The sequence below is a fragment of the Natrix helvetica genome (genome assembly GCF_964273705.1).
Source record: "Natrix helvetica genome assembly, chromosome: 1".
In the NCBI taxonomy this organism is placed as follows: Eukaryota; Metazoa; Chordata; class Lepidosauria; order Squamata; family Natricidae; genus Natrix; species Natrix helvetica.
In genome coordinates this window covers 19,028,169-19,046,679 of record NC_138548.1, presented here as the reverse complement: position 1 = coordinate 19,046,679, position 18,511 = coordinate 19,028,169, and the positions used below count along the sequence as shown (strand labels likewise).

Genomic DNA, 18,511 nt, shown 5'->3' with positions numbered 1-18,511 from the left:
CCAACATAAAAGGAGAAGGGTGGAAGAATGCAAGAAAGCAAAATCAATTTATATGTATCAGACTTCAAAAGAGTCCAGTGCAGAGAACAATTGGGGGGAATCTGCAAAGGAATGGAGCTAGGGTATTTGTCTCAATATAGATTCATCCTTGATAGCGTGGAATGAAAAGCATGCAGCTGCAAGAGATGACCCATTTACTAAAGTGGAGGCCGGAGTAAGGGGCAAAACTGGTTTTAGGAGGAGGGCGTAAGAAAAAAGGTTTGTGCATATCACCAGAGGGGAAGAAAACTCTTTCTGAACTTCCCTGTCTCTCCCTGAAAAGTTAATAGGGAAATCTTCTTTAAAATGTGGCAAAATAATACTTTTTGTCCCTATTTATCATGTTCAGCCCTTCTTAGCAAGGTCTACCTACAGGTTTCGGTTTTCCAGAAATCACCTTCTCCTAGACTTCTCTGTGTGTGTGTGTGAAATAAAACACACACATAAATCCTGGGATGCATGGATGTGATTATATGCCATCCACCTGGTGTCAACCCTTACTAATCACACAGACCTTCCTCAGAACGAAAATATGTGTATATATGCATGCAAATATCCATACTGGTACACACACACACACACACACACACATACAGAGGGAGGGAGCCATTTCTAATCTGCCTTAGCCATGTAAGCCAACTGGGTGACTTTGGGCCAGTCATTCTCTCTCAGCCCAACTCACTTCACAAGGTTGTCGTTGTGGAGCAAACAGGAGGAGGAAGATGTGTTGGATATGTTTGCTGCTATACGTTTGTAAAAATAATAAAGTTGGGATATAAATAAGTAAAAATAAAAATAAAACAAAGCGGGCAATGGTGAACTACTTCTGAAATCATCGAAAACACACACATATATACATCCCATCCCCACAGCAGCATCTCTTCTAAACCGGAGGGTTTTCTTGACAGCAACAATTGCAATCAAACTGCTAAACTGCTTTGCCACAATGGTGCTGCATTAGTCAAGCAGAACTGGGAAATAAAAAGCAAAAGAGCTACAGCCCATTGGCATCAATGCTATGCACAATTCATTCTGTGATTTTTTTTTTAAAGACAGCTTCCCAGTGTCTGCCCAACTTTGGCTGAATCAGAGCAACAGGGTGAAAAAGGACCGCCGGGCACAATGGAGGCCTCTGCATGAATGTTGGCATTTGGGTAGCTGCCTGAAGATATGAATTCCACCCATCTTTGTTTATTTGGTCACAAACCCTGGAGAATCCTAGCTTCAGATTCCTGACTTAGCAAATGCTTTGTTAAAATATTATGACGTATAAGTCACCAGCCCCTTTTCCCATGGGAAGAAGGACGTCCCAGGCATGTAAGCTGGTGAATACATAAATGTATAGTGTCCATAAATCCTAAGGCAGTTCACAAGGCAAGTCCACCATTTCATAGGATACAGCTGGTGAAACTATAGGAATTAAGTCCACAAAACTCAATAATCTCTCACAGCCAAACTTATCCCACAAGATGGCTGCTCTTAGGGGAAATAGGACAAAGGAATGCTGTAAACATGGGCTTGATCTAATGCAGGGGTGTCAAACTCAAGGCCTGTGTGCTCAAAATCTGGCCCACAGAGCTGGCCTGGAAATAACACTGGTCAGCAGTGCCTCTGGCAGCCAAAACGGGGCACGGGGGGCTGCGCAACCCCCCCTGTGCCCCCTTTGGCCAGCAGAGCACTGCAGGAGACCATCCAGGCCGAAAATGGGGCACTGTGCCCTGTTTTGGCTGGCAGGGTGCTGCAGGAGGCATCCATTCCCTCCCCCACAACCCGGCCACTCTCTCTCTCTCTCTCTCTCTCTCTCTCTCTCTCTCTCTCTCCATATAAAATAATGTGCAGCATCTTAATATTTTGAAGCAAGATGTTTTGAATACCTCATAAATAAGAGACGACATGATTAATAACGCCGTCTGATTTCCCCGTCATGAAGAATCTAGCCTGCTCCTATGTCTATATTTTTAATTGATCAATTCTAAAACAGCTGTATAGCAGAGGAAGGCAGATACTCTTCGCTCTTCTCTCACAAGAAATTGGAAATCAATTCTTCTTCAAGTTTTATTTATGCTGTTGGGATACGTTTTATTGTTTATTCAAAACGTTTCTGGATTGGCTGTCAGGGTATGCATCTGCAAAAGAAACACAGCGTTAAAAATCATTAAGATCGCAGGTCAAATGCTATGTACCGTAATAAAAATATAAAGCAATGAAAGCATTAATATATGTTAAGATGTTCAAAATGTAAAAACTAAGGAACACATGTGGTAGAGAGAAACCTTTGCAAGATGTCAACATGCCAAATTGGAAAAAAAAAGCTTTTAGTATGTATTTTCCCCAAAACTGGGCTTTTGCTTGGTGTCGAAGCCGATAAGTCACCAGACATAAAGTGTGACACAGAATTATACTTTTATTTTGGTACCAAGATATAAGGATCCTGGTTCGAAAACTAACCAAGGGGCCCACATTAGAATCTTACAGCAATTTTTATAGTCAAGGAGTGGTTGCATTCAACCCTTTCCCTTCCCCTAATAATGCATGCAAAGCAGATAATATTGATTAGTTATTTGGATTTCAGTCCCCTAAACTTTACGTTTGTTATGCTAAATAGCTAAATGTCACGTCACCTGTTTTTCTCCCCAGGTCACGGGTATCTTGCAAAGTATGCTGGTTATGTGGTTTAGGGGGGGGTTTCTTATAAGCGAGCTATTCTTGTGCCTAATATCCTGGCTAGTAATTTTCTATCACGTAAGGTGCTAACTTCTGTGTAGCTATGACCGGTCAGCCCCCCACCCCCTTCCTATTGCAGAATAAAAGAACAATCAGTTTTGTCTCATGGCAGCACCCGCACTCCCCTGCGACCCCACTCCTTCTGAAAAGTAAACACAGTTTTAAGTCACCAGTGGTGGGTTTCAAAATTTTTTAGAACCTCTTCTGTAGGTGTGGCCTGCTTTATGGGAGTGGCCTGCTTTATGGGAGTGGCTTGCTAGCAATGTGACCGGGTAGGAGTGGCTTGGCAGCCATGTGACCAAGTGGGAGTGGCTTGGCAGTCATGTCACTGGGTGTGCGTGGCCAACTTGTAAAATGTGGTGAAACTCACTTAACAACGCTCTTGCTTAGCAACCAAAATGTTGGCTCAGAAACTCTGGCATTGAAGCATGCAAGTCTTAAAGCTGTCAAGTTACAAGTTACCCTTGCACCCCTAACCCTTTAGAAAAAAAAACCCAGGGATGTTCAAACCTGACAGCTTTAAGACTTTAAGGTTTAGATAGGACTCTTAGAGGCGGGTGGGGCGATTGGTGAGCCAGCCAATCATTGAGCGGTGGGCAGGGCAAGTGTGATGCGGACGGGTGGGGGTGGGAGCTGGAACCGGTTCCAAATGGCACGGTAGATTTGTGGAACCTCTTCTATAGAAGAGGTTAGAACTGGCAGGAACCCACCCCTGGCCGTGGTGGGTTCCTACCAGTTTGGATTGGTTCAGGTGAACTGGTAGTGGTTTGGCGGCCTGGGTTGCTGGAACCAGCAGTGACCCAGGCCTGCCACACCCCCGAAACAGTTTTCCAGACGGCACCATAGGCAGCGCCATCTTGTTTTTTTTTGTTTCTGTGCATGCACAGAACAGTTTTTATTGCATTGCACATGTGTGTGCAGCATGCATCAAGTGCATTTCCATGCGTCACTCCCACGATCGAACCGGCAGCAGTGACTGCCAGAACTCACCCCCTATGTGGAGATAGCACCCAGGTATGGATGGAATGGACATAGCGTGAGGAATATGAATTCTGATAAAAGATTTTCTCTTGTCTTCATTTCTTTGCCTTGATAATTAAGAGCTTTGCTCCTTCCTGTCCTCTCTCGCTGCAGAAGGAGCTGGGGGTCGCAGGGGAGTGGGTTGCTGATCCCCAGGGCCTCATCTGTACATACATTCCAGCATCTGATCCTTCATAGGCATCTCAACTTAAATTTGAAGAAAAAAATTCAAAAACAAACATTCAGAAATCTCCTGAAAGCTGTTAGATTTCCAATTGCTCCCCCACCCGCCACGGCGCGCCAAAACTGTTAACGGTATACAGTAGTGTTGAAACACTGGCTAATTAAATGACAGATTTTCACAGAAAACAGTAAGAGTTTAATCAGAAATGGAACACAACATATAGATTTTTCAGGTTTCTTAGCTCTCTCACTGATAGCAATAAATGCAACCTTGGTATTATTTCCCTATCCTTCACTTAATCTCATTTAATGTATTGATGCAATCCATTTGAAAATTACCAGCACACTGGTAACCAATTCAATGACAAACTGTTTTGCCAGTTTTAAGTTTTTGACTTTTTAACCATTCTACATTTGCAAATAAAATGACATTCATGTCTGAAAAATGGGACAGAAAAAAGGGGGTGACTTTTATTCTGTTCTTACAGTAGCAGCTTCTGGACCCATTTACAATATTCTGTCAGGAACTTTCCATGACATGCAGAAGGGATGAAAGAAAAGGAGGACATCTGAGCTCTCCTGCATGAATAAATAATCTAGAAATTGAATTATTTAGCAGTAGATCTCATAGCCTAAGAAGCTGCAATACCCAAACCTCTCTTGAATACCATTACCCAGCTTATCATTCCTCTCTTCTCCAACAGACTCAATAGTAAAGCAGCAAGAATTGAGTAACCTTGAAATATTTTAAGGGGGAAAATGTGGAACAGCGCTTTTAGGTTGAGGGGAAGTTTCTATTCATTTTGGGGAAGGAAAGACAAGCTGCCCTTCATATTTATTTTGTAGGAAGGTGGGAGAGTTGCAATGTGGAAGTAATGACTAAAGAGTAATTACATGAAATTTTAATCACATTTAGGCAGTGCTCACACAATAACCTTAACCCAGAAGTAAGTCCCACTGAACCAAATGAAGCTTTTAGTGGAAGTATGCTTAAGATCACGGGTCAACTGCTTGTGACTGGAGAATTAACCATTGGTGAGGGTGAAATGCCTCCTTTGCAAAGATTGCTCTGTGTCCTTTTGTAAGGAGGCAGTCGCTGGAATTTGACATCTAAAATTCAGTTCTGTACAAGGGAAGCTGACCAAATCGGACCTTAAACATATACCCGGAAGGACAGGCCTTTCGGATATCCAGGCTTTGTGGTTTCAACAAAATGCCTTAGCATGGTAGGCAGGAAATGACTGGTGTTTCTTATGGTTAATACAAGGAAATGAGTAATCAAAAGATTCTAAAGGAATACAGAAAGCAAGAAAGTGCTGAAAATGCATGAAGAGGGTAATGGGATAAATTTGCCCATAAACAAAAGCAAGGTTAGGAAGATCAGAGAGAAAAAATGTTTTATATCCACATGGGAATTTTGCTTAGATTTATCTATTTGGTTACAGTTTCATTTTAAATAATCACACACATAATAAGAAAAGATAGAGAAGGACTAGGAAATCATACTACCAGTAACTGTATTCATAGATCTCATTAATTTTAGCTACAATTATCTGAATTGTTTGGAGATTACTGATTAAAGTAATTTCCCTTTGTTTACAATTTACAATTGCTGAATTCACAAAACACACAAGGGCCAAGCAATTTTTTTAAAAAAAAGCTTGTCGTAATCTGTGAGTTAGGACAAACATGCCTTTCCTCACAGTGCAATCTAGTAACTTTTCTTAAAATATTTTAATATCCATTTTGTATTCCTCTCCATTTTTCCATATGACACTCCTTCGAGAGCGACACTGGTTACCAATTTCCTTTTGGTTACCTGCCTGTCTAATTAGATCTTTCTAGATTATTGATTGCAATACATTCTACATGCGGTTGCCCTTGAAGATCATTCAGACGCTATAGCTGGTTCGAAATCCAGCAGTGCAAGCAGTTAAGAATCACTTCTTGCTACACCCATTGGTCATGGTGAGGCTGCTATCTGGCTTCCAGGTGCTGATTGTTATATAAAACTCCTCTTCGTGGTATAGGGCCTGGCTATCTTAGGGACCCCCGATCTCCCTTTGATTCTTCCTGCCGGGTTCATTCAGACAGAATGGTTATGCTCCAGATCTGCTCAATTAAAGGATGTCATCTTATGGGACTCAAGAAGCATATCTTCTCTGCTGCTGCTGCTGCCCTCTGGGACAACATCCCGAGATACAGATGATCAAAATGTTACTTTTACTCCTAGGCCTGGGATTAACATATTATATATGAAAAGGGATCCTGTTATGTTTTTATTGTTATTGTTGTTTATAGTCCAGGCTGTCATGTTCTATTTTCTATTTTTTTAAACTGTTTTAATTGTGTATTTGGATTTTGTAAGCTGCCCAGAGGCTACTAGAATACCCAGCCACAATAAATTTAATGAAACAAATCTATACATCTATGCATACATCTCCCTACATCTTCCTTCACTCGGGGAAGGCCATCTTCAAGGATCACAACCAACTCAGTTGCAGAGTCCCCTTATGGAACAGATTTCTCCAGAAAAATCCTGCTGTGTTGATTTTCGGGAAAGGCATTAAAATGTGGTTTTCCAGCAGGCATTGGGAGTAGAATGTTGTGATATTTTTGCATTGGACAGCAAAATTTGTCTGCTAAATTGATTATGTTCCCAGTAGTGTTTGTTATAGGTTTTCCTAACATGTTTCGATATTATATTTTTATATTTTAATCTCTTAGGAACAGTGGAACACATGCCATATAAACGTTTGCAAATGGAACTGCTTTTAAGTCCATTAAACTGAAATAAAAATTAAGTATTTCTCCTTCTAGATTGCAGGGTTACACAGTAAAATTAATGAGCAGTTTGCTGCTTATGGAATTAGTTGACACAATATGTGGTTGTATGCATTGCTTAGCACCTTTAACACCTTAGGACCAGATAAATGAATGGAACAGGCAGAGTTTTCAGTCTTTATTTGTTAAACAGAACCTCCATATACCTCCATATTTTCTAAAAAATCTCTGTCTGAATACTAAGCAATGGGAAGAAGAGGAACCAAAGGAACAATTGTTTATTTCATCCCCTATTCACAGATTTCCTAGAATTGTTCTTCCATTTTCAGCAAAATAGTTTAGCAGAATTCACATTAACAGCAGGATATAGATTTCTTGTATAAATTTAGTGTTTAGGTCAGTGTTTCTCAACCTAAACAACTTTAAGATGTGTGGACCTCAGCTCCCAAACTTCTCCAGCCTATGCACGGACTAGGAAATTCTGGAAACTGAAGTCCATGTCTTAAAATTGCTGAAGCAGAGAAATACTGCTTTAGGTACTGTGCAGAGAGGATCCTGATCAAACATTTACTAGTTAAGGAGGAAAAGCTATTTAATTTTATCCCAAGTGGTGGGAGTTAGACTGGCAGTGAAATGAAATCGCTCCTCAATGAAACTCAATATTGTGAAGTAATATTATAGCATGTGTTATTTTGCTCCTACACACAGTTTATTGACATCTGGCAAACTGGAGACAGGACAATTCAGCTGAAATGAAGGTGCAAAAAACTGAACTACAGACTTCATTCTCTTGTATTTTTTTACCCTATTTAAGGTTAATTTTAAACAATACTGCACTGCTATCTTATCTACATTTTCCTGAGAATAAACCTTATTTCAAGCATTCCATGGGAAAGTTTAACTTGTATTATAGGGCTCAATGACAACAAAAGAACCTGCCAAAATTCCAATTGATGTTTGCCCATTTTGTTTAATGCTAGGGCTTCTCCAGAATGGGTGGCCCTCAAAATGCCTTGATCTGAGGATCACTTGCCCCAAAGAGTCACAAAAATGGCTGCTCAACTATTCTGATATCTTGAAGAAAGCAGACCCAGAAGGCACCTGATTAAGAGAGGTGTCCCAAGACCTTGTTCTGAATAACACTTAGAATGCGGCACTTGAACTAACTAGTGAGTTAGGAAGGTCCTGGGCAAGGGGTTGATTCTTTTCTTTACCCTTTCTGGTCTACTGGCTAAGGTATAGAAAAAGTGCAGAGAAGAGCAACAAAGATGATTAGGGGACTGGAGACTAAAACATATGAAGAACGGTTGCAGGAACTGGGTATGTCTAGTTTAATAGAAAGAAGGAATAGGGGAGACATGATAACAGTGTTCCAATATTTCAGGGGTTGCCACAAAGAAGAGGGAGTCAAACTATTTTCCAAGGCACCTGAGGGTAGAATAAGAAACAATGGGTGGAAACTAATCAAGGAGAGAAGCAACTTAGAACTTAGGAGAAATTTCCTGACAGTTAGAACAATTATTAATCAGTGGAACAGCTTGCCTCCAAAAGTTGTGAATGCCCCAACACTGGAAGTCTTTAAGAAGATGTTGGATAGCTATTTGTCTGGAACGGTACAGGGTTTCCTGCCTAGGCAGGGGGTTGGACTAGAAGACCTCCAAGGTCCCTACCAACTCTGCTATTGTATTGTATTGTATTGTATTGTATTGTATTGTATTGTATTGTATTGTATTGTATTGTATTGTATTGTATTATGTCTTACATGATGGCTGGCCCTTGATGGTTTGGATCCAATCACACCATTTTTGTGAAAATTCTTACCCGATAAGAGCACCGGTGAAGAGAACCTCTTTGAAGTATTCTAACAACTGCAATGTTTCAGCTGAACACGATGGCAGAGTAACATTGTTTTATGTATTTTTTGTATTTTGTCACTTACTGGTCATCTGGATTTTTGCAGCTTAGATCCGGTAGCCCGTTTCTAATGTTATTTTCTGTTTTATTCATCCATCTGGGCAATAAGTGGAGCACAGTAATTACCAGAAACCTGGCACCTTTTCATCCTGATACTTATTCCTTTATTTCTTTTTACGGTGATGAACAAGAGAGAAAAAAAAACTTTGGTGGGGGTAGCAGGACCCATCCCTTCTCTGGAGGCAAGACATGGCAGTTGGTTCCCACGGACTCAAAACACCCTGTCCAGCAGCAACAGTTCAATATCCTCACCTCAGAATTTGCTCTGGAGGATCAACTAAGAAAAAGGTTAATTGGCTCCACTGTGCTCAAAGTCAAGCGCAGACTGTCATTCCAGGCTCAAAGACGACACAGTGAAATCTAATTGAGTCCAGTGGCCTACACTTATGGGATAGAAAATTGCCAAACTAATGCTACAACTACATATCCTGAGATATGGCTATCCTGAACCTCCTCCCCATTCTCTCTGGGACTGCACAGTCTCTTAATTTGGGCTTCCCTATGGACCACCACTCTGCCAACAAAAGTGCGTATAGTCAAGGCTATATAGTTTTCCCAGTTGCAATGTATGGCTGTGAAAGTTGGACCATAAGGAAGGCTGAGCATCAAAGAATGGAGTATCAAGACAAGACACGTGTGCTGGTTTCAAATATATTAGTGCAGTGTAGATGCGCTATAAATTCTTATCAAAGAGCAGAAAAACGAGATCCAAAAACAATCAACGGGTTTAGCAAACTCTGCTACAATCGCCGTCTTTCTGTTCTCAACTTGCCCGGCCAACTTTTTAAAGTCTTTCAACAGATTTCCCCGGCAGACGATGGTTTTGCCATCTTTCAAAAGAGCCGCCAAGGCTTCAACCCCTGGCTTTCCAACTACCCAACTATGGCCGTCTCGAGAGCAAGTCGCCCTCTGGATTCATTTGCCCGTAGCCACAATGGCGGCCGGGACAGGCCGGGTTCAAACAGCGGAGGGAACAAAAAAAAAATCCCCAACCCTTCCCACCTCTTTTAAGATGGCCGCTCTCCGTCTTCATCGCCAGAGCTCAAGAGGGCCCCGCGAATCCCACGGCGGACAATCCAGCCCAGAGCCGGAGTCCAACTTCGCCTCCGTCGCTTAGTTTCCACCAATGAGGAATCCCAGTCGGCTTGCGCTGGGCCAAAACGGCGAGGTTCCGTTGCCTGCCCCGTCCAAGCGACAGGCCAATCAGCCAATCAGCATTCAGCGTCGGGAAGGAGTCGAGGGCGGACCCTTTCCGAGCCGCCATTTTGTGAGTCTATATAACACGTAGCCGTTGGATCCGCTCCTGCTACTCCAGCGCCTGCACTCCGCTTCCCTTCGGGTTGCCTTCGTGTGCCATGGACGGGTAAGCGATAACGAGGACGCGGGGGGACGGGGACGGCGTAACTTGTGAGGTAATATTGTTTCGGGAGGGGCTCACGGCTCGCCTGACCGTGTCGCATAAACTGAGGCGAGGGAGCGGTCGCTCTCCGTCCGGCGTGAGAGAAATCGCCGGACGCGAGTGTCGGGCGTGCAGGGGAGGCAGAAACTAGGCCACTCGCACCATGGCAAAAAGTTTGGCCGAGTTCTGGGAACAGAATTGAAGAGACCCGGGGGATTCGCGTACAGCCGTCCCAGGATAGCCCCCCCTCCCCGTCTCTTCCCTCTACCGGAATTTGCCCTCCTTCCCTCCCCCCTTAAAGTTATGCGCCGCCATCGTTTCTCTCCCCCCACCTTTTTTCCCTCTCTCGCGGGCTGCGCGCGCACGCTCCCCGGACGTTCTACGAATCCTCCAAACCCCCCGCGCGCGTCCCCTAAATCCGGCTGCCCGATATTCTCCGCCTCGAGTTCTTGTCTTGCTGCACCCCTTTTCCGCCTACCATTTCCGGCACATGGTTCGTGGTTTTCCCCCCAACCTGGTCTCCCCTCCTCCCCACTCCGGTTGCTCTATAATTCAGGAATGTGCTCGGTTGGGGAGGAAACTCGTGTAGTTTTCGACGTGGGATGTGCCGGGTTGGAATAACCGCAATAATGCCAGAGCAAACAACAGATACAAAGTAAAGGTGAACCACTCCAATCCAAGATTGCAGAAAATATGACTTCAGCAACAGAGTGGTCAGTGCCTGGAATGCACTGCCTGACTCTGTTGTTACATCCTCAAACCCCCATAACTTTAATCTTAAAACTGTCTAGCATGGACCTCACCCCCTTCCTAAGAGGTCTGTAAGGCGCGTGCATAAGCGCACCAGCGTGCATGTCCTATTGTCTCCCATTTATTCGTACTCACTTCATCATACTCAAGTTTATTCTTATACCTATTATCTTGTAAACGATTGATAAATTTTTATTTTTTGCTCCCATCTCCTGCGGTTTTTACTCAAAAGTCCCTCAATGCTTGACTTGCTCAACATTCCGGATATGAACGCGCCCGGGCGTCCTCGCCCCTTTTCCTCGCTTCTCCATTTTTTTAAAAAAAATAACTCTCAAGGTACTTCCTGCTGGGTTCGGCTGCCTCGTGCTCGTGTTCTGGCCACGCCCCCTTCCCACATTTGGCCGCCTTCCGTCGCCCGGATATTAATTAGCCTAAAGGGCTTTTCTGCCTCCGCCCTAATTCCACTCTTGCTTCTCTGCGTCTTAAAAAGACAAAATAATTTCGGAGAGGGGAAGAGACTTAAACACGTGCACTAAAGAAAATAAAAGGTATAGTCCTTTTTACGCGGTTTATATAGTGACCGATGACCCAGTAAAAGTTGGAGGCATCTAAGAAGAGTTAAAATACGTTTGAGTGGGTATTTTTTTAAAGAAATTGTGAAATGGTTTGAGGTGGACTTAGTTGGGATATCCATTTAGCCTAAAAGAGTAAGAGTTGTGGAGAAGATAAATGATGGAGAGATAGATAAATTTAATGAGCCTTTCTAGTTACCTCTGAATGTTCAGTTTTAATGCAATTCCTGATGATGTGATGCTCTGTATTCAGAGTAGGTTCTTTCATCTAATTGGTTTTAATTCCATGACACCCATCTTTTAAAAGTCAAAGTTACACTTGAATCCTAGATCCCTTGCCTTCATTTGTCATGTTTCAAATATTTTCTAATCTGAGTGAAGGGTCCTTTTCCCTTCAATGCAGTTGCCTATTCAAAGAATTTAATTTTGCTCATTAAGCCAAAAGGCTTAAGAGCAATTAATGATAGTTTGTAATATGACAGATCTGCAGTGCAAATCTTCAAATTTATAGTTCATTTTAAAAATGAAACACTTGTAAGTAAGAAAAGCAGGGAAGCAAGTTCACATATACAGGTAGTTTGTACTATTAAGACCAGCTCAGGTATAAATAACTAATCATTATCCACCAGGTAACAGCTGCAGAAAACCAAAAGCAAATTGTATGAACAAATACTGAATTTAAAAAAAAACTCAAACATGAAATTTCTGAGCCCATAACAGAATATTTTAAAGAGGCCTGTAGGGCACCTGGAAAACTATAAGCTCGGTAGCTCTAAGGCTAAGCAAACTGCTAGTGATGAAAAAAAAATAGCTAAACACATGGTGAACAAACATTTCTAAAAGAATTATCGATTCCATAAGGATACATTTTGTTCCAATATTTGAATGTGTCACAACTTTGTTCCATTATTTGAACATGTCAGCAACACTTTTCAATATCCTGTACTTGGATTTTCACAAAGTCTTTGATGAAGTTCTTCATTAAGGGCTCTTGAGTAAATAATAGTCATGAGATAAAGGAGCCTGTTTTGAAGGCAGGAATGAAGGAAATAAGATGTGTGTTGATTGTGGCAAGCAAAAGGGGATCAGTGTTGACTGGTGCTTTTTAACTTGTTCATAAATTATCTTAATATAGGAGCAAGCTATCAACCCAAATTCACAAATAATTCTAAATAATGTGGGTGATATAAACCAATTTTTATTGTAAGGGTCTTTTTTTGGTGAATTGTCAACCAAATGGCAGAGATAGTTTTAAGTATTTAAGGGTAACATTTAGAGGATAAAATAATGTGCATTGAGAAAAAAAATCACATATAATGAATTGTCTGTAAAACTGGGTTTATGGTAGATAGCACAATAAATAAAACTGGCAGCTGTGAAAGGTTAATGCTAGCCATGTCAAAGGGATTGAAATAAAAAAATGTCAACATTGTAGTGTCTTTATAAGTTTAGTTCTCATTTGTTCTTATTGTTAAAAAGGAAAAACATAGAACACAACTACAATGATTGATCAATGGATTTGAATGTTTCCTATAAGGAAAAAAATACTTGCATACAGCTAAGAGGAAAAACAAGTTAGTGGAAACATGATCCAGGTTTTTAAAAGCATGGCTAGCATAGAAGTTTTTCTTTTTATTCTCTAAAATTATAACTAATTGGAAAAAGATTTGGAATAGATAAATGATTATTACCCTGATAATGGTTGTTGCCTTGGAATGGTTGAAAGGGGATTAGATAAATTATACCGGTTTGTTCAAGGGATATTAATCTTAATACTTCATGTTACTTTGTTACCATGTTAACTTAGATGCAACATACTTCTAAATCAAATTTCAGGGAAACAACAATTGGATGGAAATATGTCTCATCTCCTAATGTGAATATTTCTTTGGCTACATTGTAAAATAAAAGGAGGACTAAAATGGACCTTGGCCTAATCCATCAAGACTATTCTGATATTCTTGCAAATACTCTGGTTCTGCTTCTGTTCTTTATTTACTCTGTACTGGTAATTGAGTTCAAAATCTAGACTTGAAATACATTTAGAAATTGTGATCTTCTTTGCTGTTGATATCGTTAAACAAGGTCTTTAAAGCTATTTCATAGAATAATCATATTTCCTCCTTTCTTGATTATTACATTTATTTTATACTTGAAGTTGTAGCCTTTTACCTTTTTGTGGATGTGGTCAGAACTGTATCTTAAGAAATACATTCTCATGTCATCAACCTTCAGAAGAGAGGGCAAGTGATAAAATGCAGATCACTGCAAAACTCTGCTTACAAACAAGATATTGAGATGCAGTTATAAAGGAGTGAACTTTTGTTTTGATGTCATACCATATGTTTTGTCATTTTAGTGTCATCTTCACGTTGCAGAAATTGCTCTGCATCCATCCCACTTTTCATGTATCAGGCATTTGTTATTTTTATCTGTGCATTGTGAACCTGGTCAAGTTTTTAAATACAGTAGAATGTTTTTGTTGGTGACTGACAAGCTGGACAAAAGTTAAAACTGAATGATACTATGTGTGGATAATTGGACAAGTACTGTACTTTGTTTCTTCATTTGCAAAGCATAGTTACAGAAAAAGTTCCCTAAAACTTTTCTCAATCCATTTTTGGAATCAAGTCTGGCCAGTCTTCTTTCCTTAAAAAAAGTTTAGTATGGCCAGGGTATTGTAATTCTTGCTTTATGGTCCTTTTAGAATTGTTTTATTATGCCAAGAAAGGTTTTCACTTCTTTTTAGTTAATTGTAGATGTTCTTGGTGGGAACTGCATCATTTCTTCCTTCTGAAAACCTAGAAGAATAAAAATTACATTTTGCATGAGAATGAAGAATTTACCTGCAGGCTTTTTTTAATGGGTGGAACTTTTATTATCTGGATGTGGAGATGAGATGAAGCTTTGGTTTTTATCTAAGTTGTTTAAAGGTGATTTTCGAACAATAAAAAGTTTATAGAAGTTAATTTATCAGGCATTATGTTTGCATGGACCTCAAGAAAGGCAAATGATGTCATCTTATATAATGGCATTTGTATTATGTCACAGCATAAGAGTCGCCATTTTGGTATCATTGCATTATTACAGATACCACTATATGTTCAATACCATTTTAGACAAATGGTTGTCCAACATGTAGCACTACATATTCTTTATTTTAGCTAATCCATCAGACCAATCAATATTATTGTCTCAAAGTATAAAAATAATTTTTGCCATAATAAATTAGATGGTATCTAATCCAGATTGGCTTTTTATCTTCTGGGCAGCTTCTGGAGCTAAGTTGTAAGCTGCTACAGTAAACATTTTGGTAACTTAATACAGGGACCCCACTTTTTGTCTCTGGACTGGCCCTGGGCCGTGGCATGCCAGAAACCAGGTCAGGCAGACAACCGAAGTTGCATCCACTGTGGATGCAGGCAACACACAAAACTGCACCCCCTCAGGTCTACGAAAAAACCTCCACAAAACCAGTCCCGGGTGCCAAAAAGTTGGGGGCCACTGCCTTGTTTTTTACATTATTATACCTTATCTCACTTTACACCTTATTTTTCAAGAAAAGCTGTAGTCAAATGCACTGATGATATGCAATAGCTTGCCGTTTTTGGTGGTTTTTCTGATGTGATTCATCAGTCATGCAAAGACTAAATTTGTCAGACACCATTGAATAATGGCTGACTGGTTTATGTCCTGGTGTATTGGACATTCCCATCATCCATCTAACCTAAATAAGAGTAACAACTGTGGGAGATGAAAATCAAACATCTGTCAGATTATGTAGAGGGATAACAATTGTGTAGCATATATTACTGAGTTTAGTATCAAGCTGATTAAAGCAAATAAACAGAGCAGTAAGAACAATCAACATTTCTTGAAAGAACTTAAACCCTTTTATGCAGCCTTTGTTCTTTTCCCATGTATTTCTTCGTCCTTGTGACTACTACTTCAGCTTTATTCACGGAAATTCTTCTATGCAGTGCTAATGCTGGGAAAGGGGTGTGTAATATGTGCATGCAGGGGCAGTGTCCTCTCCCTTAGGGCTGCCTTAGCTGCCGAGAGAACATAGGATGTGTTGAAACTGTTTTAGGCTCCAGAGTGAGGGCTGATGAGTTCATTAAATCCAGGATTTAAAAAAAACACCTTACTTGATGCATAAAATTTAAAACAAAGGGTGCAACCTTGTTATTTAGTCTTGACAGTCAGGTTTTAGATGTAGTTATACGTCTGCAGGAACAATTAACCTTGTACTGCCATAAAACTTAATTTGATGTGGGAGGTATTATCATATTCAAAAGCCTACTTCTCTGAACTATGTAGAGTTGGGTGGAGTGCCTTTTTTCAAGTTTAATAGAATTTGTTTCATTCGGTTTGTCCTCTAACTTGTTTTAAGCATATGGAGATAAACGTCATGTGGCTTTTACATATTGAAATGTATATGCAATAGTGTATATTTGGCTTGAATATAGTCTGAAGTCTAATTGTATCACATTCTTAGGAAGAGCAGTTTTTGTGGTATCTGCAGTAGTCTTACTGGGAGATATATATCTTCCTATGAATTAAATTTCTGATTACTTTTTGGTTCCAGCACTATTTTAAACATGCATTGTCTACTAGGAATTTCACATTTTAACCTTCATTCTGCTTTGTTTTATTTCACATATCTTTGATGTGTAAATGTAAATCAGCTAACTATGTAATCTTTTTCTTTTTTTACAGCATTGTCCAAGATATAACAGTTGGAACAAAGGTAGGTATTTTTATTCCTCTCATTGTTTCAGCAACTACATGTTGTAAAACCATTCTCACAAAACCAGGCTATTTTAAGACTTAGGTTTCTGAATGACTTTGTTAATGAAATGAGATTTCCATTGTAACAATCACATTGATATTGTGTGATACTTTTGGGGGGAGGGGGTTTCTATATTCCAGGGGGACAGGTTTCATGAAGACATCTTTGGAAGATTGCTAATACCACACAGACTTCTTTAGAAAACAACTCCCCTCTCATCCAATCTTCTAGACTGAAAAATTCCAAAAGAAAATATTGTATTATTTGCAGTGTATGCAGAGTAATAGTGAAATTGTAGAGGAACATGCCAGAATGGTGTGAACTCTAGAATGCTTCAGGGATATTTGATGATATGCAAGAGATCTTTGATAGATTATTGCAAAGAAAGTAACTCAGTTTGATATTCTAAATATTAGATCAGTTCTGTTTGTGGGAAATATTTTTTTTAACTTTCAGGTTTCTCAATGCTTATTGAGAAGTCTTTGTTGAAAGGCTGGTTCTTAATTAAAAACTAGTCAAACATCTTTGAATACAACAAAACATGACTATTCAGTCTGGATATTTTGGCCCTAGATTTATCACCATTAATTATAGAAATGACAATGAGTAAACACATATCAGCAAACGTAATGAGAAATAGGTGTCCAGAGAATGCATCCCATCTCTTGGCTGTGAAACATCATAGTCTTAATGTGTTGCTACTATGAAATGTGAATCTTCTAATCAGCAAGATTTCCAGTCAATTAATTTTATCAGAATTACATTCAAATTGATAAGCGGGAAGGGAAGGATGGTGTGATTAAAATCTGAATTGTGCACAAAAAGAACTAATTTTGAAAATTATGATATACTGGTTATGTTGAAGGCTGCTTGAAGTCTGAAATAGTTGAAATATTTGACATCCCTCAGTTTTTTTGTATTTGAATCAGCTGGGTTTTTTTTTTTTAGCTGTTAAAAGGCTTGTTTTACCAAAAAAAGGAGTATTCAAGTGCTATTGTTGTTACAGTATTGATAATCCAAGAAGTGAAATAGAAAATCCAAGAAGTTAAATAATAAACAACTTTGATTGCGGAGAAGAACAGCAAAGATAAGGGATCTGAAGACTAAACCATATAATAATTGACTAAGGGAACTACATATGTTTAGCCTAATGAAGAAACGGTTTAGGGATGATATGATAACCCTCTTCCAATACTTGGAAGAGTTGTCACAAGGAAGAGGGGCTGATTTATTCTCCAAAGCAGCTAAGGGCAGGACAAGGATCAACGGGTAGAAGCTCCTCAGAGGACGATCCAACCTGGAACTAAGGAGAAATTTCCTGATTGAACAATCATTGGACCAGATCTCCTCCAGAGTGTTCCATTGCTGAAGATTTTCAAGAAAACATTGGTCAACCATCTGAGATAGAGTAAGGACTCCTGCCTTGGGCAAGGAGATTGAACTAGAAGACCTCCCAGTCTTATGTTTCTTTGGTTCTCACTTAAGATTTTGATAAAGTATATTATTATAAAGTTGTGCCTCATATCAGCTTTAACTGTGGAAAATATAGTTTGCTGACTTGGCATGAAATTTATGCCCTCATCACATAAACAGACTTTGAATATCTGTGTATTACTACAGAAGGGGTATACGCTCTGTAAATATGCTTCATTATGCTCTGCCTTGACCTTGTTAGAGAGCATTCACTCTGTTAGGCTAGATAGACCTACTGTTGTACAGAGACTAGGATCTTTGCCATGGAAACAGGAAATATAGCTTCAGGCCACAAGCCAAGAATGTCAGTGGAGACATTCCAGGCCTTAATGTGCATCTTCAGTTCTATTACAAGCTGGCTCTTGGTGGGCTTGCTGTAACAGGCTTTATCACATATGTGAGCCACATGTGTTGACATAAAGAAATATTAACTAATGCTTCTCAGTTTGAAAATATGGAAAGCATGTGGAGAATGCATCTTCAGTTTTCTGCAAACGTTAACCCTTTAATTCATGAAATTCTTGTAGGAAGTAAGTTATTGTCCTTGCTTAAAATGGTTATTTAATTTTAAAATGATAAATGAGGTGATGGGGGAAAGACAATATTTTTGTCTTTTAGATTCTGAAAAATGAAAATCATAACTATTCTGGCAGGAAATATTGATGGTTATCAGTGTGGAGAAAACAGTTTCTGGAAAGCTGTTCTAATAGGTTTCAATCAGCAATATATGTTAAATCAGGTACAGGTGGTCCTCATTTCACAGTTGCTTCAGAGAGTGAACTTTTGCATTTACAGATATGA

General features: G+C 39.8%; 1 protein-coding gene and 1 long non-coding RNA gene across 3 annotated transcripts in view; one reads left to right on the top strand and one right to left on the bottom strand.

Annotated features, from left to right (window-relative positions):
• Positions 1-2,091: 2,091 nt before the first annotated feature.
• Positions 2,092-9,844, bottom strand: LOC309384924. The gene is made up of 3 exons (XR_014174130.1): positions 9,727-9,844; positions 3,754-3,990; positions 2,092-2,165 (listed from the first exon to the last, which is right to left on the bottom strand). It is a non-coding gene; the product is annotated as an uncharacterized lncRNA (long non-coding RNA).
• Positions 9,845-9,959: 115 nt separating this feature from the next.
• Positions 9,960-18,511, top strand: part of PTBP1 (polypyrimidine tract binding protein 1) — a 37,669-nt gene continuing 29,117 nt past the window's right edge. Inside the window, exons 1-2 of one of the 2 annotated variants that reach the window (XM_081938815.1) lie at positions 9,960-10,087; positions 16,165-16,195. In XM_081938815.1, the coding sequence (XP_081794941.1) occupies positions 10,080-10,087; positions 16,165-16,195 (39 nt within the window). In that variant the 5' untranslated portion in view covers positions 9,960-10,079. The remainder of the gene's footprint in view (positions 10,088-16,164; positions 16,196-18,511) is intronic. The other variant, XM_081938816.1, reaches the window with a different exon arrangement.